The following is a 24983-nucleotide window of genomic DNA, read 5'->3' as shown; positions in this document are numbered from 1 at the left end:
GAGCAGGTGCTGGGCCAATTGTTGCAGATTTCCAGCACCTACACTGTCTTTTGTCTACAAACATATTACATTGGCATGCAACAGCATTTAGCTGGGAAGTTGTCATTCCAGTCTCCAGGCCAGGATAGTTTCAGATTTAAGAAATGGTAATACAGTAAAAGATACTACAATCTAATGAAAGAAAAAGAAGAGCTTCATTTCTGCAGCTCAGTGAGGCATCTAGCATCATCACTTACAAACATTCCAAGCAGCAAAGGACGTTGTGAATTTCACAAGAGCAAGAAAAGGGAATATTTAGTCAATTATGTAACATTAACTGAGGCAATAGAAAGCCCTCTCTGACACTACTGTGTATGTTGAAAATGACTCAGAACAAATAATGAAACTTGAACTGTAGACAATGTTCTTCCAAGAAAAAGACGTTTCACAATACAAGTAGCTATTAGATACAAGAAGGCTGTCAGTCTTAGATCTCATACATATTTCTCTCTAAAGGATAGTACTCTGAGATCACCATGATCTTTTAAGATGTTCAGGCTTTCAGAAACTGTATCTGTTTAGAACTTGCTTTCTTCAAAAAGCTTTTGGGCAATGAAACTCTTTCTTTCTTGATAAAGCAAATTTAAATGGAACTGACAGGTTTAAGACTACATACTGTGGCAAATTGTCACTATTGTCTGGTAGCAGATTGAGCTGAAGTGGCTATAGTTACAGCACTTTAAATTTTGAAAAGGCAGGTTATGAACCACAGGAGACAGAAATTAACAGAACTTCCCACAGTCACTTCTTGTATACATAATAGTATGGTCTGGGGATAACTCTGGTATTTTTCTGCATTGTAGTGAATTGATCAAGGAAGACAGCAATCTTTGTATTGGTACTGGGAAAACATGAGCTCTTGAAGCATCTGCTTTTGAGAGAAAGAGTTTAGGTAAGCCTTTAAGGCACACAGGACAATGCTTTTAGTGCAGCATATAGAATGAGACAGCTGTGCTTAAGCTGGAGGGAGTACATTCTGGCAAAATACCTTGTACAGTGACAATAGGCAACTTGATCTTTAAAAAAAACATTTAATGCCCACATTGTGGGTTAAAGTTCAGTCTACATTGTCTTCATATCAGTTTTAAGTGCAAAGATCTTTAGAATTCAAACTTTGAGTTGCTAGCTGTGTGCATATAATTTTGTCAGCAGTGTCTATTTTCTACACAGGCTTTCCTAGGAGAGTGAGGCAGACACAATAATGCTAACGTGGGACTAAGTATGGTACAGGTTTAAGGTCCAAGCCTTTGAAAGTCAACCATTTTTTAATCTCAGAAGATAGTATTAAACTGAATTTTAAATTTGGACATGTAATAGGACTTCAAATGTGATATTCACTCATATGAGGGTCTCTACTGGCCCTTCTTGTAAAGAATGAAAACCCACATCTTTTGTTCTTTTAAATCCTCTTTGAACTGTAGGAGAGGGAGATGAGAACACAATAGCATTGCTCTGGCCTGCCCTGAAGAAGAGATGCCCAAGAAGATATGAAGGCTGCTGTATAAGCTGATGCAAGTCCTGTGTGGAGAAACAATTAATCCAGAGTGATTTGTGAACCCCTGGGAAGCAGGATTCTTTGGAAAGTCTATTTCGGAGCAACTGGTTGTGCTCCCAGTTTCTAGGGTTCCTAAAACTCCCATGGCCATGAGAGGAAGAATGTGGTAAAGCCATCTGTATAATTGAAAGACAATTTTTGTTCCGGGCAGAAAGACAGACCATAATGTCTGGATGCCTTTCCAGAATATGAGCTCTTGCCAAATGTTCAGCAAAAAAGAGAGTCAAATAAAATGTTTTGTACTGTGTAAACAGAAGGGCTAACCTGATCCCTTCAAGTCTTGCACAAGGAATTTACTGGATTTGTTCTGCCATGTTTTTGCATATGTCATATGACAATGAACTGTATATTTAGAAATTTCACTCTGTACTCTGTTGGCCATCCCGTGTTAGTGAAACTTCTCTCAGAGAATATAGAAAGCCAACAATAACTGCTTACATCCATTGGTAAATTTCATGTTCTTCTAATCCTATCAGTGATGTAAGGAATTACTACTTTGTGGAGAAAACCACCTGTCTCAGATCCCGTTTCTCTGTGGCCAGTACAATATGAAGAATGTAACAGGATTGGCACTTTCCTTTCTCTGCTTCACATTCATGAGCTCAGGGAGATGCCTGTTTACTCTCTTTGCCTAGAGAGACTGCTCAGTGGAAGAGAATAAAAGAAGCCTTGTGTTGTGGTTTGACACAGGCCAAATGCCAGGCACCCACGAGAGTCACTCGCTCACCCTCCCCTGCCACAGCTGGGCAGCAGAGGGAAAAAGGGAAAAGAATTAATGAAGGGTTCATGAATGAGATAAGGGCCAGGAAAAAACACTTCAAGGGCAAAACAGACTCAAGGTTGCAAAGTGAAATTTATTACTAACAGAATCAGGGAGGATAATGAGAAGTGAAATAAGCCATTAAAACACCTTCCTCCCCCCAGGAACCTCCCTGCATCCCACTGACAGCACAGGGAGATGGGCATGGGAGTTTTGGTCAGTTGTGACTGAGATTTTCTTCTTTTGCTCAGGCAGAGGAATCCTTCTCCTGTGAGGCCATGGGGTCCCTGCCTTGAGACACAGTTCTCCATGAACTTCCCCAGCATGGGTCCAATCTCATGAGCAGCAGTCCTATCAAAACCACTGCAACATGAGTCCCTCCCACGGGCACCCTGTCCTCCCAAAATGCTGTGGTGTGGGTCACTCTTCCACAGGGTGCAGTTCTCCAAGGACAGGCTGCTCCAGCCTGGAAGCAGGGCCCTCTCTGCCCCAGATCTCCCACAGGATCACAGCCTCCTCCAGGCACCCACCTGCTCAGGCATGGGCACCTCTATGGGCTGTGGGTGGATCTCTGCATCCCCATGGATCCCCATGGGCTGTGGGTGGATCTCTGCATCCCCATGGATCCCCATGGGCTGTGGGTGGATCTCTGCATCCCCATGGATCCCCATGGGCTGTGGGTGGATCTCTGCATCCCCATGGATCCCCATGGGCTGTGGGTGGATCTCTGCATCCCCCATGGATTCTCTTGGCTGCAGGGCACAGCTGATTCACCGTGGTCTCACCACAACCTGCAGAGGAATCTCAGCTCCAGTGCTGGAGCAGCTCCTCCCCTCCTTCTGCACTGACCTTGGTGTCTCCATGTTGCTTCCCTCACATATTCTCACCTCCTCCTCCTCACTAGCTAGAGCCAAAACTGTGCCTACTTTGTTTAGATTTTCTTCCTAAATCTGTTATCACAGAGGCATCACCCATATCTCTAATTGGTCCAGGCTTAGCCAGCAGTGTGTCCATCCCCAGAGCCATCAGGCATTGGCTCTGGTGGACAAGGCTGAAGCTTCCAGCAGTTTCTCACAGAAGCCACCTCTGTGACTCCCCCCACCCCCCCACCCCCCACTACCAAAGACCAGCCTGTGCAAAACTGATATACCTTGCTCTTCCCAGGATGTTTCCTGTGATATCTACAATGGTAATTCTTAGGAAGTCTGATCAATAAGCAGAATCCTAAGACCTTTAAAAGTCCAGTTTGCTATATACCTTGTGTCTACAAATATGGCAAACCACGTATTTAAACAGTTGAGAGCAAACAACAATACTGCTGTCAACACACTCCTGAAATGTTAAGGTAATTAGCATTCAGTCTCCACCAGCTAGGAAAAACAAACAAACAAAACAACCCACAAACTGATTATTTTCTTCTTGGTTACAGAAGAAATATACAAGATTGAAAAGAGAGAAAGAGGTCTTATAATAGCTGATTACACAGCACAAGTGTGAACGCAGCTGCAAGAGTCTTCTGTGCTTACAGGATAAGAGCTCTCCATCTCCCCACAAGTATAAGGGAGAAAAATATCCTACCTCTTGAAAACCTGGCTAACACTCACATGCTAAATTGGGAGGGATTAGAAGTGTAACATTAGAAAATAAAAAGCCATCACAGAATTTTTTGCCATTCTGTTTCAGGAATAGCACTGAAAATCAGTCTGAAGAGAAACATTATAACTTCTTATCACCATGCCAAATTCTTGCCAAAGCAAGAATTTTAAAGAAGCCTGAAAGCAGGGTCTTTCAAGGAAAGGGCCTGAAAAATACCAGTGCTAGTCCCCGAAGCACTTGATTAGAAGAAAAGCAATAGTACCAAACAACTAACATCAGTGATGAAGATTCTTCCTTCTTACCCTGGATGTGAAGGGCATTTGGCTGAAATGAAGGGCTTTCTGCTGGTTGGTATGTCTTCAGAGGCATCCCTGCAAGTTGTGGAAGCTGAGGAGGTTGTGGAGTCTGTCTCTGCATCATGGATTGCTGAATGGACATTCTCTGGGGGCTGATGTGATGAGGAGAAGGAGCTGGAGTAACAAACCTAGAAGTTCAAAACCAAAAAAATGTAAAATCTCTGATACATAAGAGCTGAAGATGGTTTTTACTTTATTTAGATCACTTTAGTTATTTGCACAGATACAGACTTCCAGAATAACAGTGAGCAGCCCAAATAGAAATGACATATTTTTAAATGGTGACATATCATTAGACTTGACATCTGGGGAATTAACAGGCTGAATTGCACGTTATCATGGAAAACTACTTTTAACCCGCTCCTTCTGTGTGTGTGTCCTAAGTCACAATTGGAGGAGATGCCTCAAGGGCATGTTCCCAAACACCAAAAAAGAACCATGACATTTCTGCAAGAGGGCGAGTGGAAAGTGACATGGTGATCCTGTTGCAGATCAGCCTGTCTCTCCACCACTAGTAAAAAGCTGCAGGTCTGCTAAGGAGGAATTTCCTTCTCCATGTGCTCAGTGGCTGCTGCCAGGAGGGATCAGTGCCTGCAGTTAACAGTCTGCCAGTGTAATAAACTATGGATCTGGTCCCTGTTTCCTGACACTGGACATCAATTTACTAGATAACTGGTTTTTTTAAACCTAATAAAAAAGTATGTTTTTCCTAAAGAACTGTAAGGAAGTTTTTACAAGGTGCAACTACAGTAGTAGCAGCTCTACAGAACACCTCTGAGTAGGGTGATCATACAGGTTAGAACTGTATTTAAATCCAAGTCGCTTGAGATCTTTTATGTTGTATCTACCACATGTTACCTATGTGATTTTGACTTCATTTGAAAGATATTTGCTACATTTCTGGTGAATCATAATCTATATTTGCAGTGTAGCAAGTATGAAGATGAACTCTGGATGATGTGCTGCCTATTCAGTTTTCAGTGAGAAGCATATTTGGTAGGGTTTGGATGGTCCTGGTGTGATGTGATATTAACTTAATAAACATATATTACTTCAGAAATGCTACATGGAAATAAAGATGTTACTACTGAGCCATTGAGTCTTTAATGTGTTAAATATTTCATTGTTCCAAATAACTGATGCAGAGTAGACTGAAAGACATACCAGGGATGAAAAGAACAAAGCATGCACATATTTCACAATAATACTAAAGAATGCTTTTTTAGAAAGAGAAATCAGTATCTATTTTGTGATAAAAATATCAGGTTTTTAAAAGGTGCTGTAACTACCTGGTTATATGTTTCCTGAGTAATAACTGGGGTTAGTTGTTTGTATAGGAGCCACATAGACTGTCCTGAGAGATTGACATCCAAGCACAGACAGTCTAAATATTTTTATTATTTTAAAAATCATGGGATATCATCTTTTGTATTCTCAGGATTTCAGGATTAAGTTGGGAAAATTAATTGCTGAAAAATTATTTTAACCAGTAGCCACTAACAGGAAAAATCCTTTTCAAAACTTGAAGTGGAAAGCACAGTTTTACACATCTACCTTTGATTTAACATCCAAAAACCTTCCTCCCAATAATAATGTACTATATTTTACAGCCAGAGAGGATTCCTTTTTATTAGACATGATTTAATAGAAATAAACTTTACAAGTTTATAAAGAAAAAATTAAAAAACATTAATTTCAAACATTTAGCACCACCAGTTTTGGGGCACTCAGCCACTTATGTTAAATATGCCGTATAAACCCATAATTTTTGATATGAGTTCTAATTAGATTGTTCTTTCAGCTTATTTGCATGCTTATGCCTGCTTGTGTTACAGAAGTGAGTGAAAAGCAAGTGAAGTACATACTACCTGTTAGAGATATGCCTTTAGGGACACATTTGGTACCTTCATTGAATAGCTGCAGTACTTCATATTAGTGGAGCACTCAAAGTTAGTATCAAAGAGCTGGGACTGACAAAATGTAAATCTGCACTTTTATTATTTATGCTCTCTCCTTTGATAAAATGAAGTGGTTTCTTAGATTCAAACTCTCTAACCACCTTGCACTGTATGTTCTCAGAGGTTTGTACACATAATGAATGCAATGTAAGATGTGTTCCACGTTTGGGTCAGTTTCTCACATTAATAAGGCTTAATCAAGTCTACACTTTGCCTCACACCACCCAGAAGAGAAAGACACAAGAGAAACCCTCCCATCATTTCTCTGTCCCATCACATCTGGAAATGTAGAGGAAGTGCTTATTTCCTTCTGCTTCTGTCTCTCATAAATCTGAGTCTGCTGTCCAAAAAGTGGCTCAGACTTGGCTCTCAGCATCATTAAACAGCCAGGCCAGTTTGGATCAGCTTCATTCCAACAAATACAGCCTTCTGCTGGAGCAAGGGTTGGCCAGCCTTTCCTAGCTCTGAGATGACCCTGGGCACGCACAGTGTGTCAGGAACCACACAGCACAGAACCACAGAATAGTTTGGGCTGGAGGGGACCTTCAAAGGACATCTAGTCCAGCCCTCATGAGCATGTGGGGCAACAAATCCTCTACTTGCACCCGACATCCTGCAGTCCTCTCAACAAGGAGGCTGAAATAAACAGGATTCACACTATCAAAGACACTATCTCTGCCACCTTCTCTACTGAAGGTTTGTTCACATTTTCACCGTTCTCATCACACCCATGAAGTGAGGTGAGAGCCCTAATCACAAGGTCCCTAGGTGAGTGTATGTGTTGGATTCAAGATGAAAATTCTGCCTTAGTTCTCATTTTAAACATTTCCCTAACTTTTACCCTATGTATTTTAATCATACCAGCATTGCTGTAATACTTTTTCCCTTTTCTGAATTTAAATTGCCATTTGTCACACTACCTAAATGAAGTCACTTTAACTTTTTTTAATCCAAAGCAGCTCAACATATGGGAATTAGCACTTAAAGGCATTTTAGAGAATGTGTATACATTTAACACATTAAAAAGGAGTACACCATGCAAGGTTTTTATTATTCTGTAGAGTACTCTATTATCTTGAAATCTGAAATGCATTCAATGAATTGAGTGAATGAAGTCTCAGTCTAGGCACCTCTGCTATGGTTTTGCAGAGGAACCTCAGAAATGGGCAAATAAGATCATTGTCTTTTATAATGACATTTATACCTATAACAACTATTAATGTGTCCCTGCCTGTCACCTCATGCTCTGGCAATCATTGGGTTTGCTTGGTTGAGGACATGCACTGAAGAGAAAACTACACTGGGACAGAAAAGCCTTTGTGTCAGGCAAGGGAGCATGGACAGTCCCAGAGGGTGCACAGAGGGCCAGAGCCAGCACAAGGGAAAAGGATCAGGATCATGGGGGCAGGAGTGGGGAGACAGGAATGAACCAAGTAAGTGAGCTCCAGTGATCATGAGGAATAAGCTCCATCTCAGACTGATGTGCAAAAAGCTCAATGATTTCCAGTGGCTCCATAACTGGCTAAATTCACATGTGAAGTCTGTAATAAAAATGTACTTTCATCTTTTGTTAATTTCCCAATCATGATCTATCTTCTTGATACAAGCCAGAGTGAATATTGCTTTCATCCAAAGAAATTATGCTCAATTGAAATCTAGTGAATCTTGTTTTCAGGTTTTTAATTTGGGATTTTGTACTCTACAAATTACTGTCATATCTGTCACTCAAGAAAATTAAATACTTTTAAATACATTAGTGAAATACAGCAATTTATCACTTAGACCACTGAAAAAGAAATTTAGACAATAATGTTTAAGTATCCATGAGCAGATAGTAACAATTTAGTATTTTGTGTGAAGATGCTATCTTCATGACTTTTCCACTAAAAAACATGTACTTAGGCCTATTCTGACCTGTGCTTTGGTAGACTTCTGGTTTAATGAGCTATAGATTTCCAGATCTGCAGTACCTAAATCATTGGAAAGATTGCTGAAAATAATTTAGGGAATGTTTAACGATGAAAATCAAAACACATCCAAGCAGTTGGTTTTTATGCTACTGAAATATCTAAAATAATAGAATTTAAAATACCTAACCAGCAAATAATAAAACATACAGAAGTATCACAAAATAAATCCTGACTATAAATCAAACTCTGAAACTAGTGAAATAAAAAGTTGCTCATTATCTATTGTTCTTCATAAAATGGCAATTACAGAAAACAAGGCAAGGCCTTCCTTCAGAAATGCTTACTATTGTGAGAATATTGACAGAATACTACTCTTCTCCTAAAGTAAACAGAAACATGAATCTCAGGGCCCCAATTCTGTAAAGTATGGCTGCAGTCATCAGTGTGCCAGTGGTGTCACTTTTCTGGCTTGGGATCAAGAAGGAATTGGAGGAAGTCCCTGAAATGCAGATGGATGGAAAGTCTCCCTCTCAGGCTGGAATAACACAGTCCTTTTCACCTCTCCTTCTCCTGATAAACCCCTACCCAGAGCAGCTGTCAGGTCAGGGCTGCCAGCAGTGCCCTTCTCCACACCAATTGCATTTCTCCCCATCCTGGCAGCTCTGAAGACACTCCAGCCCCAGGCTCCAGCTGGGAAACACAGGGACTTACCTCTCTGAGTCTGCAGCTGTGAGAAGAGGTATCTGGGGAGGATGCAGAGGGCTGCCCTGAATGTTATGTCCTGGGGAAGAGTGGCTGCTGGGGTGGGACAAGGACACTGCCCCAGCTGCTGCTCCACTTGGATTTATCTGTGTGCTGGGGATCACAGCTGCTGAAAGTAAGTGAGAAATAATGCTCATCAGGCAGGAAACAACACTGATAACTGACCTAACAACAACAATATTGACAAATTACCAAAAATCAACATGCAACCCCTCCTGTCAGGCTGAAGTGCCAACTCTTAGCAACTAAGAAAACTAGAAGTTTTCTGAAGTGTTGTTTTCCATACAAAGGGAAGAAGAAAGCCACATGAAAATAAGTAAGTATTCTTTACTGCTTTCAAATGACATTTCTATGAAATGAGGCATGAATGATCACAGCCAGGCTCATCGTCTTGGAATTTTTTTTCTGAATAAGGCTGCAAATCTTCCATACTTTTCAATTGTAGAAGAGATGTCAAATACTTCCTAAGACATATATTTTTAGTACTAGTGAACAGAAAGAACAGTTTCAAAAAATATAAAATGCTTTCTACATTTTCCCCTCATCTGTAAAAATCACTATTTTCCTGAAAAGCAATATTGCTATCATTGGCTCAGATTCCTCACTTATACATATACAAATTTTAAACCATCCTTAGCAGCTTAATAATTTTCTATGAATTTTCTTTTGTATTCTTTCCAATCAGGGAAGTTTCCTGCCTGTTTCCTTTCCGACTAAACAAAAAGCAATACAGGACTTTGTTTGAATGTTATAATTAGTTGATTTCAAATCCTGTAACCTTATTTTCTTTAAACCCTTCCTAAAAAAAAAAAAAAAAAAAAAAAATTAAATTTCAGTCTTTGTATCTCTGAAAATCTAGTTACCCAGCTGTTTCTACTGATATCTGTGTCAGGTAGCTTGTGCTGATATTGACTGGCAGATAAATACATGATCTTAAATATTTTATGAACCCAGAGAATGAATTAGATAGTCTGTCTAAAAGACTAAAATTATCTCTCCTGTTTGTTCATTTTTATCTTCCAATCTCTTTTTTAAAAAGTATTGTTCAGGGCTAGTTTACAGAGTAAAATTCTACCTATAATATTTACATTACGCTAGTGAATATGTTGGAGCTAATGATTTAAGTTTCTGGATAAAATCCTAGAGTTTAAATCAGTTCCCCAGGTGGCACTGTCACCAGTAAAACATCTGCTAGGCTGAAATACGTGTATGGATGCTGCAGTCCTAGCAGAAGAAAAACTGCATTAGAGGTAGCCTCACTACAGATAAGTCTTCAAGAAAATGACTTCACAGGTCATCATTTTCTAATTCACAGGTGTGAATTTTGCTACAGAACATCAAAAGGGTGAAAATTCCCCTTTTTATTTGGACACTTCATCTCCCAACTCCTCACCAGCTTTTGGAAAAACTATTAATCCTTACAAGCCCACTTTTGTGACACACTGGGCATTCGCCAAGCTAAGACAGGGTTAAGAAAAGGCTGATGAGTCTGATGATGCTGTAGCTTAATTAATGAGCAGTCTTGGACATCTTTTAGCTGGTGGAAATGACACACAGGAAATCACTTTGTAAATAAAAACATTCAGATGCTGTAGAGGTAATGTCAAAGATTTAGGAAAGTTGACACTGGTGGTCAAAACTGGAGGAGTGGAGGCTGACCTTGGTGACAGTCTCTGCTCTTTCCTAATTTGTGTTGCGTTCTGTTGCACCAGAGTCTCCCAGCCACAACCCCAGTGACAACAAACATCTGGAAGTATAAGACATCCAAACCTCAAAGAGGAACAGAGGAGGCAGATCCCACAGGAAGATGAGACATGACTTAAGAGAGCAGAGTAACTCACTAAGAAAGGGCTGAGGACATTTTCTTACTAAGACAGGGGAATGGTTTTATTCCACTTTGCTCATCCACCCCAAAAGTTACTTCTTCAGTATCAGGGTAGCATCAAGAAAAGTGCAGAAGGAAAAAAACCAAAGGAATGAACTCTTGAAATTCTTATTTTATCTTATATGTAGCACAGAAAAAAAAGACTGAAAAACAACCAAGCACACATTCTGACAGTAAAAGCAGAGAGAATATTTAATTAATTGAGACACTGCAAAGGAAAGCCCTGATTGTCTAAATAAAAAGAGACTACTTAAATTATTCCTTTGCAAAATAGGATAACTTGCCTTTTACCATGACAAAAAGTAATAAAACTGTAAAAAATATACAGTGGCTTAGTTTACTTTGCATCTAAAATTAACCTCTTCAGGATCAGGAGTAAAAGGACTGGATTATGACCAGGTCTTCAGCACAAGATAGTCAAGAGTTGTTCTTCCTGATGTAGCTATTCTCTACCACAACCATTATTAGCATTCCATGCAAGCCATGCCTGCATAGTTTCTAGCTGGTTCAGGCTGTGGTAGCACAGGCTCTCACAGCAGTGCCCAAGATGTGATGGCTGATTCTGGGAAAAGGTTATCTGCAGCCAAGCATGGGCACCCACTGTCAGCCTTCTGGCTAGCTTTCCCAGCAGTACTTTATATTTCTGTTTCTGATGAAGACAAGAGTATACAGTGTAAAGTAAGGGGCACTACAACAGGCACTAGAGGAACAGAGAGGATATTTAGGAATAAAAACACATATGAATAAGCTGCAAAAACATACTCCTTTACCCAAGGTATGTTAAATGCTCACAGCATGCCTGAAGAGTGTATCTGGGCTCCCACTTTGCTCTGTAAAAATGCAATGTGGGAGAGCAGGGAACACTTGCTGGCAGCACAACACAACTTTAGTCACTGCAACTTCTTTCAAGATACTGTGTTAATAAAAGCAACTCCTTGGACACCCAGTGAAGTGAAATCAGCTTCTACCTGGCAAAAATGCAACTATTAAAACTTCTCAGTGTAGACACGGTACTGGCCCAAGCTACTACCTGAATCTTGTAATGACCACCTGAAGGGAAACACTGTCAGTTATTAGCAGTGTACAGATACATGGCAGTCCAAAAATAATGTTAGTGACAGGATACTTCACTAGTGAAGACTGATTAAAAACTCTGGACACTATTTTAGTCACTGCTAGAAAACTTGACCACAAACTTGGCCAGCCGTGTGCCCTGGTGGCCAAGCAGGCCAATGGCCCCTGGCCTGTGTCAGGAACAGTGTGGCCAGCAGGAGCAGGGAGGTCATTCCTCCCCTGCACCCAGCACTGGTGAGGTCACACCTCGAGTGCTGTGTCCAGTTCTGGCCCCTCAGTTTAGGAAGGACCTTGAGACCCTTGAGTGTGTCCAGAGGAGGGAACAAGGCTGGTGAGGGGCTGGAACACAAACCCTGTGAGGAACAGCTGAGGGAGCTGGGGGTGTTCAGCCTGGAGAAAAGGAGACTCAGGGGTGATCTCATCACTCTCTACAGCTCCCTGAAAGGTGCCTGTAGTCAGGTGGGGTTGGTCTCTTACTCCAGCTGACAGAACCAGAGGACACAGTCTTCAGCTGTACCAAGGGAAATACAGGTTGGATAGTAGGAAAAAAAAAAAATCACTGAAAGAATAATAAAGTACAGGAATGTTCTGTCTGGGGAGGTGGAGAAGTCACCATCCCTGGATGTGTTTGAAACAAGACTGGATGTGGCACTGGGTGCCATGGTCTAGTTGAGGTGTTAGGGGATAGGTTGGACTCAATGATCTTGGAGGTCTCTTCCAACCCAGTGATTCTGTGATTCCCTGTGATTCTGTGATATGCTCATGACAGCCAGCCTACACACTGACTCCAGTATAGCACCACCACCTAGGTCCAGACACAAAAATGAAGAATTAAGTATTAGTTTTAAGTGGGTTTAAAACAAATAAGGAAGAGGTTTAGATTAGATGTGAGGAAGAAATTATTTACTGTGAGGGTGGTGAGACACTGGAAAAACTTTCCCAGAGAAGCAGTGGATGCCCCATCCCTGGAAGCATTCAAGGCCAGGCTGGATGGGTCTTTGAGAAACCTGGTCTAGTGGAAGGTGCCTCTGCACTTGGCATGGGGGGCTGGAACCAGATGATCTTTAGGAATTCTTTCAATACAAACCATTCTATGATTCTATCATTCTATGATTACATAACAAAAAGGTTTTTCTCTTTATCAATTCAAGGTAAACTAACACCTTTAAAGCAGTTTTAAGCATATTTTGAAAAAGCCCAAACAACCTCAAACTAATAAATGCCAAAGAATTGTGAATGCTGTTCCTCTGTACCCCTTAAAAAGTCCAAGCTACAACATTATTTACAAGATAGATATAGCTTAGTCCCAACTTAGTCCTGTCTATAAACCTCAGATTCAGTGACAGGCATAAAGTTTAATTCGAAGAGAGGAAGAAGTAGTGTTTTCTTTTCTGGAGTCTTATCACATATCCATTTATGAGTACATAAGAATTTTCCACGAGAATATTTCTGAGAATATTTATCAAAGTCTCTCTAAGAAAAAGAAAGCAAAAAATTAGCATTTAAAGTGTCATAGATTTTAAGGCCCCAGAAAGTTATTTTTCACTGTAATTTCATGGAACATATTTAAATGCAGAAATTAAAAAATTTCCAAAAAATGCTCTAATTGAGGAGCATATTGGACTTACTACCATCAAATCAACAGGTTTAAAAACAATTTCTGCCACCAAAATACCTCCCTTCTAATTATTGACAGAATGAATTTGGTGTAGGGCTGAGTAAGACAGTGTGAGGGTTTAACTTTGCAGCCTAGTTAGTTACACACATACATTTGCAATGTTGCTCCTTTTAGATTACTAAATATAGTCTCCTATTTCTGTGAGGAATATTTATGAGGTCCTTGACAACAACTGATTTACTACTGCACAGAAGGAAAATATGAAATGTTTTTTGCACTTGGAAGCATCACTTGCATATATTCCCCTCTTTCACTTCCCCTAGGAAGTCCACACTTCCCCACAGGATTTTGTAGCCAGGAATATGTGGATATGTGCTGGCTTGAGTTGTAAGTAGTAAGCCCAGCAAATGAAAAACCTACTGTGTGATTTACCTTTATCCTCAGCTCATCTGTAAATCTGAAGTCTACAGAGAACATGAAACTCAAGAAGCCATCATGCATTAAGAGGTACAGTAGAAGTAAAAATTGCATTTTCAACATAATAAGCCTGTTTCCAAAGCTGGTCTGCCACATGGATTGTCTGCACTGAAGGTCTTTTTCTCTTTTCAGGTATTTTGCAGGCAGATCATAGATACTGGAAACCATTAAAGTACTGAAGCAATAGAGCAGGGTCTGGAATAGTATTTTAAGCCATTCTTGAAATGGCATCTGTAGATCACATCCTGCCTTTAGTGCATTCTAGTTTCTGAAGTTTAGTCTCATGATGAAATGCAGCTATAAATGGTGCAAGTGGCCATGTTGCCTACAATGTTTGCAGCAGTCCATTGGTAAACATTCTTAAAAATGGGAACCCAAACATTACATCCATTTTTTTGAGTACCATTAATTTGTCTCCTAAGCAAAACTGGTTAAAAAAAGGGTAAATCTGAGGGGAAGCAAACTACCCTCCTTAAACTAAGATAATATTATCAACATTTTTTTGCCCCCTGTAATGTGTATATGGTCCTACCTGGGACTGCATCACATTAAGCAGGAATTATATATATATATATGCAATACATAAATTCAGCCTAAAAGTTGAAAACATAGATCCTCTTCATTGTTGGTAGTCCTACATTACTGCTCCTTTGGCATCCATTCCCTATGCATCAAATACAATTCTGTTTTTCACAGCAAGGGCCATTCATGTGCCAGTTCTTCCTTCTCATTCTTGGTTTTTTTCTTACAGGATGGAGCTGTAATTACTTTCCAAGACTGTCATCCTTAACAAACTACTTTCTAAATAAAAAAACAGCCCGTTTTTTTTCCAAAAAAAACTAGACTGCTTTTTTTTTCAGACATCTCTTCAGGACTCATTAGGACAATTGCTTTATAAAATTATTTCATTAATTAACAATTTCATTAATCTATTCCTGTATGTGTCCTTATCCTCTACCTTGTTGTATCTGCTTACTTTCCTATCATTACCTTAGATACAAACTCCTGGGGGATTGGATTTTTTCTAATTAAGTGCACAGAGCACACAGCCTAGTACTATTTCAGTGGGGGAAAAACCCAAAAAGTGTTACTCAGGCAAAGCACAGCAAGTCCTATGCATAGAAATAGTTAGGTCAAAGTTTCACAACGCAGCAGAAGACATTATTTTAAAAATACTCAGAATTCAAAGAAATTCTGCAGTTTTACTGATACAATTTTTAAATTCCAACTTGCAAAGAAAATCATGCACTTGACAAGCTTTAGAAAGATCCTTTGCTTGCTCTGAAGCAGAGTTCAGTGTGATATTGAGTAACTGCTTACAAATGAATTACACATTCTTGCTTATTCTTAATACGAAATGGTTAAGTTTTATCCACACAGCACAGTAAAAAGATGGGGGTGTTTCTGTTGCATTATTTATGATTCTTCCAGTTTTAGTGATTCTAGATTTCTCTGTACAAAGTAAGTTCATACTATTTCGTGGTAGAAAAAAAAAATTCATCTCCATATTGCTATTATGAGTGCATTGCTCACATCTTTTTTTTGTGAAACAAGTAAACCCAAATTCCTAGGTTCAAAATTAAAACCTAGATACTATCATAATGCTTAGCCCTTAGTCTATCTGCTTGCTTTAGACCCATAAATGTAATGTTGTGCTAGTTTTAAGCAAAGAATCTGTCATGCTACCTCACTGTATTAATAAGATTATAGTCAGTTTGGATTTCTTCTATGAAGTCATAAAGACTACAAGATAAGAAAAAACACTTTTGGAGACTTATCTCTATGTAATAGATGTGTAATAAAAAAAGATTATTGTATTTTATTTAAATGTGTCTGTGTTTATAGATTCTGTATTTTAACAGTACTGAGAAACTATACAGTGGTCTTTGCACGTGTTCTGCAATGTAAGTGAAAATGGACCTACATCTAAACATATACTTTTGACATTTCTTACGTATTTATAATAGTTTTCTTTCAAACATTTATTCTGTACACTTCTTCTACAAGAAAAATATAACCTTTGCTTTAAATGTGCATCATTATAATAATAAGTGAAGTCATCTTCAAGCAAGAAAAGTTTGATTGGATACCACTGGAAGAATGAACATCTATTCCTCCTTCTACTTTAAAAGCAGAACAGAGACATTTCAGATAATTTGCTGTCTCAAACAGTACCCAGTAAAAATAATATATTTAATTTTTCAGAAGTTCCAAAGCTGTTAATTATATTTACAAAAAAGATTGTTTTCAGTGTATTTTGAAGCGTAGCTTTTCTGAGGCAAGACACTTACATTTTTGTGTATCTTACTTTTCTCTCTATGGGACATGAATAATTTTCATGTTGCCATTTCAGTAAAATAATTCCCTGCCTGTTGGGATTATCTCATTTGTTCACATAGTATATTATCCTGCAGCAGCCCTGATGTGTAGTTAACGAAACAATTTATTTTAACTGGATAAGGCAATTGTCAAAATGGAGTGACACAGATTGATCTATACCTGACATACACCTGACTCAGTTAACTGATGTGAAAAAGCACAAGTGAATGGAACCACAAGAAATTTGCCAAGTTATAGATAGCTGGGTACACAGGTAAGAGAAAGCAGATTATTATTTATACAGAAATTAATGCTGATAAGAGTACATGGATTAATTACCATAAAATTAACTTACCATAAAAACTGCCATACAATAGGAAGCAGTGCCAGAAAAGAATAAATAAATTATTATATCCAAGAAGGTTACAGTTAGTAGTGCTGCAAACATCAAGTACTGAAAGACAATGTATGAATGAGACCACAGAATGCAGTATCTCAGTCTCAGAAGCTGTCTGTGAGACATCATGATGGCAGACAAATCCCAGATGAGGGCTGGCTGGAGGCAACAGCTTTACCCAGCTTGCCATGGGCTGCAGCTTGTTAAAGCCACAGTCAGCCTGTGTTTGGAGTGACCCAGCAGAGAGAGCTGGACATTTAATATGGCCAAAATCACATTTTTAAAATCTGAAATTTCCCTTTTCTTTCACGTAACAAATGTCACACTTAGTCTGTACTCACATTAAGGCGTTTAAAAGTTAACAGCATACAAGCAATACCAACTACTTAATAAACTAGAATACAATCAATCACATCTTTAAATGTTCTGATTTTTGTCATATAAACCTACATCATCACCAACTATTGTGTGACTCACAGCAGCCTTGACAAAACACATGAAATAGGATTGATAGCTTTACAAGTCTTGCAGTAAAATAAAACCACTTATTGAAGTGGCCACTTCATATAATGTAATTTTCATCACTCCAGATAATATCAATAAAGCCAATTCATTCACTTCCTACATCTGGTTCTCATTTAAAAGCTGAAGTGATAAAAGACACAATGCATTCTGCCTGAAAGTTAAAAACAGATGCCTTCACAACAACTAAAATACTGCATTTAAAAATGCCCATTGCTATCTTGATCATTAAGATTTATTATCACTCATAACTTGCCAATTGTTTCAAATTTATTTGAAATATTAACAAAATTGTACATGTAGACAGTTATGACAAAGGTATCTCAATAGGAAAATCTCAGATATTTAACTGAAACAGCACAATAGGACCATTACATTCATAGTGTAACTATGTGATTGTATATTTATAGACAAAGTATGTGAACTCATAAAGCAGCATTTCAGTTCCTTAATGTAGACTGATATGTGATTCATGAATAAGGCAGAGGGATAATACTGTGATTTTAAATGAATCTTAATGTATTCAAGATGTCTACAAGGAATGGTAGAAGTAGCAGAATCAATTGCCTATAGAGGAAAAATATCCATCTATGTTGCATTAGATCTTTTCACAGATATACTATGATTTGTTATGCTTCCTTCTGAAAAACATATAAAAACATGTTCAAAATCTATATTTTTTATGTTACTTTTCATATTCTATTCCTTCCTATGAGATAGATATGAATTTCAGAGTCCATTCTAATCTAGAAAATGATTCCTAATATTAAGTGAGGAATAATACAGCAGCTTTTTATGTCTTATTCTATACCTGGGTAAATATCACAAGCAGGCCCTGGGGAGTGTCCCATGGTATTATCTACAGCATCCTGTGGTGACAGGGCTGGCTGGAGGGGCTGGATTGCAAGACAGTCATTCAGGATGTCCTGGCCAATCTCTGAGCTTGACCGCAACTGAAAAACAAGAGATAAAAAAGGAGAAGTTATAACAAAAGATGGACATGGACAAAATAAAGGAAATAACCACAAAAATCTTAATGATGAGGTTAGAGAAAGAAATGGAGCATAACCAGAAATCTTCTCTTTTAAAACCACATTAATACCATCTTTTCATTCTAGCAGGCTCTTTTTGAATCCAAGGAAGAAAACATTTCCAGATGCTTACTTAACAAGACTACTTAGGACAAGGACTACTCGTACAGGTAGGATCTTGGGCAGAAGGACTTCAGTGTGGTCTTTTGTACACACTGCAAGAGAGAGGAGTGACCTAGTTAACAGGTATTGGAGATTTATCAGATGTCTGACATTGCTTATATCAGCAGAGGGGTACTATAATGAATACAAATATTTTCATGGTTTAGTGCCCTGAACTGCCTCACCACAGGACCAGAAGAGCAAAGGTGCTCATAACACTGGAAATGAGAGACTGGAACAAGCAGGCAGGAGAGGTAATATACAGGGAAGTCAGGATGGAAATGGGACCACTTCATATGGACTAAAGTCGTCTCGAGACCCCATTGTTCAACAGGCTAGGACTACATTTGTTTCATATTGCAGCAGAATTGTGAGTGCTCTGGCACTGCCAATCATCCTAGCTGCATGGCCACTTGCCTGGTACCTGATCCATCACCATCACTCGAATAACAGCAAGTCTGTTAATCTGGCTACTCACCAGAAAAATTGCTTTACAAACAACTAATAAACAAATTCATAACAAGAGTCTTCCTTTGGATGAAACTGGATGGAGAGTCTCAGTATGAGGATGCAATAAAATACAGTAAAAAACCTACAATTAAAAAAAAAATCCCAACATCAAATTAAGGAAAAGGGAGAAAGTCTGCTGCAGCACCCTAACAAGTATGGCACAGTTGTAATGCCTGAGGTTTATGTACCCTGAGGTTTAGGGCAGGTTATGGATGCTGCTGGAGGCTGCTGGGACTAATGCCTGTCCTGATCTGCAGCCTGATGTTAATGTTATATATAACAAAAACTTGCCTGTTCCTTAAAGTCATTTTGGCTGGTGTATTTATTTAAAAGCCTGGAAAATGAAGATCTTTGCTTACTAGCATGTGGGCTACTGCAGTGGCTGAGATGCACTATCATGTCATCCAGGTTCATACTGCATGACAGAAAGAACTCTGACCTACTGCACTTTCCCAAGAAGCAAATCTCATAGAGGCCACTGAGGCTTCTCCTCTCCTATTTGGTGCCATGAGGGGTGAGCAGGTAACAGTTAACTAGAACACAGCACAGCACCTCTAAAAACCTCTTAAGGGGAGGAAGAGGAACAAGAAGACAGATTCCTGCTCATACTACACTCAGAAATGAATCACAGAATTCATTTCCTTTCATTTGAATGAACCAATTTCCAACACCCCTGCCACAGGCAGAGACACTAGATTCCACTAGATCAGGCTGTTCAGAGACACATCCAACCTTGCCTTGAACACCCCAGGGACTGGGCAGATGAAAGAAGAGTAAGAGGAAATGATTCTGAATGCAACCATAAAAAGACCCATTGCCACAAGATGACCCATGTGCCATAAAATGCTGATAAACACTCCAATTACTTTTGGTAATATGTACTGCTGCAAAACCATGGCAACTGAGTGGAGAGTTGGTTTTACACATCCTAAGCACCCAACCCTGCAGCTGGAGAAACTACACAGCCTGTGACACCCATGCACACACTCTGCGTGCTGGGGATTCCTTCTCTTACAAACTTAGCCAGCCATTATTAAGCCCGAAGTCACACCACCTCTGTGAGGTGCACTTGTTATTCTAAAATTGTAGGAATGGGGAGAATGGATGGGAAAGAGGGAGAAGGGAATAAGTACCCCAAATTATTTTGTTTATTATCCATATTTACAATCTAAGTACAAATAAAGGTTCTTCCACTTTGGCACATGTTATCATTTGCTATTATCCAGTCATCATGCTAGGTTTGCTGCTATCACTAGTAACACTTCTTCATGAAACTCAGTGCTTGTGAAATTAAATGTCAAATACGTCCTCATTCATATCCTTACAGTTGCATTATTAATAAGCTTTATGTGAATTTAAATTTCTATGGAAACTAAAGTGAACATAAAATGAAAAATCTGACTTGTTTGGAAGAATCAGTATTCTGTCATCCAGAACACACAATCACAGAAGCTGCCTATGCAAAATTTTCTCAATATTCTTTTTAAGAAACAGATCAATTTTCTGTATCAGATGGTACTCACGGATAAAACAGTGAGACAAACAAGAAAAGGAGAACTAAGTATTTACACATTAGTAACTATTAAGTAATTCTTGTAAAATAGAATAGGCAACCACCTATTTCAAAGATATTTCTAATTTGTTCATTTGAATCTTGCATTCACAAATGCTTTGATCTTTAGAACAAATCTATCCTGACAATCTGTGCGGACATAAATTTTCTGGCTTTTCAAAACTTATAAAAATGAAGAAAACCTAGGATCTTCAAGAGAAAAGCAAAAATAGAGAAAGAAACACTGTGAGACAGCTGTGATTTGATTTCTGAGGATAGTTATTATTTCATACATTGGCTATAGTTGATGAGTATGTAAAATCACAAGGGCTAGAAATACAATCACAAGGCCCATAAACTTAGACATGCATACATAAGTGTAAATATACGTATCACAATGTGCAATATATTAATAAAATATGTGCAATTTTAATGTAAGGATGCATTCTCTGTAAGGAGGCATGAACTGGCATTTTTGGAACAAAATAGAAGGCAAAACACAGACTCTGGTTCAAACAGAGTTGATTAAGGCATTTCTTTTACCTTTAAAAACATTGAGGGTAAAAATCCACTCTATCTCAGTCACATATTTTTTTAATTAAAAATTTTAATTGAAAGCAATGTCATGTATTTTGACAAATGCAGGGAAATCAGGGCTATGATCCTTCTTTAGTATGTCAAGAAACACAGAACAGACAATGAAAAGACAAATGATCTTAGAACAAAGCAAAATCCACAAACTATTCGCTGCAACTGTAGAATTTTATCTTCAGTTTAAAAAGCTATAAAGGAGAAATAATTGACCAGCTATAACTGCTGCCATGCCTTTCTTGCTCTGTTCTAACAACACTGCACTTATTTTCCAGCCTGTTACCATCCAAGTGCAAAAGGAAGCTGACACTCTCTTTGACTTCTATATGAATTGTATCCCAGCACAATCTCCCAGCACTGTGACTGAAATTCTTCACTTCCCCATGATCATCTTGCTTCTCTCACGATCACTCAGCTGAGCACCAATAAAATCATGCTGAAAACCTGGCAATCTCTTTTTAAGAGCTGTATGGTTATAAAGTTACCTCACTGAGTGGTGAAATCAAAACCTGACAAGTCTGCCATGCTGAGTGCAGCCATATTCTGTGTGCTGTAATGCAACCTAAACCCATGGCTGACCAAAGTGCAAGCTAACAATTGCTCTGCTCACTTAAAACTCCACTGTATTTGATATTTGTTCCAAATAGTAGCTTTTGAATTTAATAGCTCAATTTTATGGTAAGACTTGTGAAGTTTTGTATTTGGAAATACAGAAGTGCTTTCATTATCACAATGTGGCAGTTTTTTATAATGTACAAACCAAGCAGCTTTTCATTTGTGGTTTACAACTGTTTTACTTCTGTGACAATCAGCTATTTATCACCTTTCAGAGCAATGGATGTACTCCTGTACATTTTGCATATGAGTAAATAATTACCCAAATTAAATGAAACAAGCAGAAATAATTAGAAGGGAGTAAGATTCTTATTCCTCAGTTTTCAATTTCATTATATTTGAGTTCAAAAGCAGAGGTGGGCTGTTGGTTTGATGCAAGACATAACCCCAGAGAAAATGTCATCTTACAAAAAAAGATTGTTTTTTCATTTTTCTCTCCACACCAATGTGTTCTGAGAGCTGCATGCTTTTGTACCACCTGGCTAGTTTCTTCAGGACTGGTTCCTGTACAGAAGTCAGATACCATCAAGGAAAACATATGATAAGTGTGTTTATGAATAGATATACTTTTTAAGAAAAGAAGCAGTATAACTTGAGAGATCCTAAACCACACTTAATAGTTCAGGAACTTCAAAACCTGCCTGCATGTATTCAGATTGACTCGATTAATTCTTCAGCAAAGTCTAGACTCCTTCAGTCATTCAAACATGCCCTTTATCTCATCAAATCACATTTTAAATCTCGCTTACATAAATATGTGCTTAATGTACATACATATTATGCACCTAGTAAAGTATTTACATATGTAAATGAGATATTAGTTACAGTATATTTATTTTTATACAAGTTAGATATGTGTCTGCAATGTCTAAAGCCAGCAAAAAAAAAACCCTAAATACTGGTATGTTTCTTTGGCAGGAACATTTTTGCACTAACTATAACAGTTCTAGAGATGTGTTTTTGTTTTGCGTATAAAGACAAGGAGGAATTTCTGCTCTTCACCTGTGCTTATTAGGTTACTAATATCCAGTAAAAAGTAAGTCAGTAGTCTTTACTTATTTTCATTGTCTGTAATTTAAGCTGGCATTGTGAGAACAAAGAATGACCAGTTTGTGCAGAGCTACATATTTATTTAATAGCTTTTCTGAAGGAGTACCCAGAATTTAATATTTACCTATACAGTTAGAGTAAAATATTATTAGTATCTGTTAGTATCATGACATTGAGAGTACACAGAGGTCACCCACCAGCAAATTGGAAGTTCACTATGAAGCAATGCTGTAAGACAGTATTTACTCATATTATGGTTTTTCTTGCTAGATACAGATCATCCTTTTACTCACAAAGATCACCTTCAAGGTCCAGCACTTTCTTGCACAGTACTAAACCTTTCTGACAACAGACAATGTCACAGAACCAATAAAAATTGTCATAATTCTTGCCTCTGGAGGCTACAGACATCTTGGGGCAAAGAAGCAATGAAGACAGAAGGGATTTCTCTGTGCCCCTTGTTTTCAGTGAGTCATCTGTGCAGGACTTCTAGAGAGAAATGTTCTGTTAATTGTCTACCACAGCTTTCAGATATGCCTCTTTGTGAGTTTGTGTGCTTGTGTGCTACTTTTCTCTGCTTTTAGATCCTATTTCAATTAAGCACTTGGCCAGAAAAACAATAAAAATCAAGTTAAACTAGCCTACCTGCACAGTAGTGATGTTAGGTTCTATGAAAGAAATAGTTATTTTTGCTAGTCTCAAGATTTTACTGTATTGAACATTTGAGTTCAATATAAAAGAGGTTTCTTCATGTTCTAGCACAGATCAGGAAAACATATAAAAAATGTTTTTCAGTGTCTTGTATTAAAAATCAAAAGGACCTGAAATCCACACAATTATGTAACTTTGGCAGATTTCAAATCAAGAAATTCTGATTTTAAAGCAATTACAAGACGAAAACACTGTTCCATTAAGACTCATAACACTAAAATTAATTCTTTTATTATACATAGAAAAGAGAGTTTTCTTTTGATTGTTATTACACTAATTCGAGGAATATTCTGAATTATATCATCACTAAAATGATACAGATCACCAAGAAGACCACTTTAAGGGAAAAAATTGCAGCTGAGACAGATCTGAAAGGAAACTTTGAACTTATTAAAAAAACCAAACAACCTGAGAATCTTACTTTAAAGAAATGAAGTACAGTTTGAGTGAATGCAGTGGCCTTTTTCTAAAATAAACAAGATCCACATTTCTGTTGAAAATTATTATTTTGCTTAACACAATTAAAAATGCACACATGCAGATGTTTGAACTCACACACACACAAATATATATATATATATATATATATATATAACCTCTCTTCCTGTCCCACATCAGGTCATATCAAATATGAAATGCTATATAAATTACACCTATGACCGTTTCTACTTCATCCTCTTCTTCAGGCAGTTCCAAGAGGCTTGTAGCTTTTTGTGTAGCTTGTAGAGGCTTTTTGTGTGAACATTAGTCTAACAGCTGACCTGTTCAATTCAAAAATCAAGAAAAAACCTACTGTTTCATGCCAGACTGATTTGGGGATGTAGCTGTTATTATGATATTGCTAAGATTCAGTTTTTCCAAGAAAATGCAGCCGGACAAAGAAAACACTTGTACTGCAGAATTATTTGCTTTCCCTTTCTGAAAATACATCTGTTTGGCAAACTTTCACTTTATGAGAGGAAAAATGTGTAAAATAATCACATACTTATCCACCAGGTGCTTCATTTAGCACAAACATATTTTTCTTCGTATTGCAGATTACCAAAAATTGCCATGGTAATCAGGAGATAATATCAACAGTTTTTAGTATACAGAAGGAGGATTTCAGATTTCATTTTTAATTTTTTTTTTCCTTTAACTCCACTGGAACCTAAATGCATGCATGTACCATGTCATACATGAAAATACTCTCTTCAAAATAATATCTTGAATAGAGTCTAGGACTAGAACTGAAAAACTACCATTCTCCTACCAGGTGGTCAAAATTATTAGCCTTCAGGCGTACTAGTTTTCAAAGCTTCCTCAGGACATCCCTGTACATTTTCATTCACTGTCTGTGAGCTGTCTGTTTAGTGAGCTACATGGCAAGACATCAGCCAGACGGGATCTTTCTAACACAGTTTTGACAATTAGAGAGCAGGCATTCTTTAGAGCAGTGTGCTGGTCACTTGGGGGATCCTTCCTCCAGCCAAGTGTCCTGAGCAACACTTAAACTGAGTGTTTATCATACACATCAATCACACATCCTTTAGC

At 38.2% G+C, this 24983-nt stretch overlaps 1 protein-coding gene across 1 annotated transcript in view; it reads right to left on the bottom strand.

Moving 5' to 3' along the window:
- The window catches only part of GLIS3 (GLIS family zinc finger 3), a 150254-nt gene that overhangs the window by 7848 nt on the left and 117423 nt on the right, over nt 1–24983 (bottom strand). Inside the window, exons 6-8 of the mRNA XM_079330024.1 lie at nt 18040–18181; nt 8886–9045; nt 4253–4434 (exon numbers count right to left, since the gene is read on the bottom strand). Of these exons, the coding sequence (XP_079186150.1) occupies nt 4253–4434; nt 8886–9045; nt 18040–18181 (484 nt within the window). The remainder of the gene's footprint in view (nt 1–4252; nt 4435–8885; nt 9046–18039; nt 18182–24983) is intronic.

Source organism: Erithacus rubecula (assembly GCF_903797595.1).
Source record: "Erithacus rubecula genome assembly, chromosome: Z".
Lineage (NCBI taxonomy): Eukaryota > Metazoa > Chordata > Aves > Passeriformes > Muscicapidae > Erithacus > Erithacus rubecula.
Note: the sequence above shows the minus strand (reverse complement) of the source record. Positions and strands in the feature narration are given on the sequence as shown.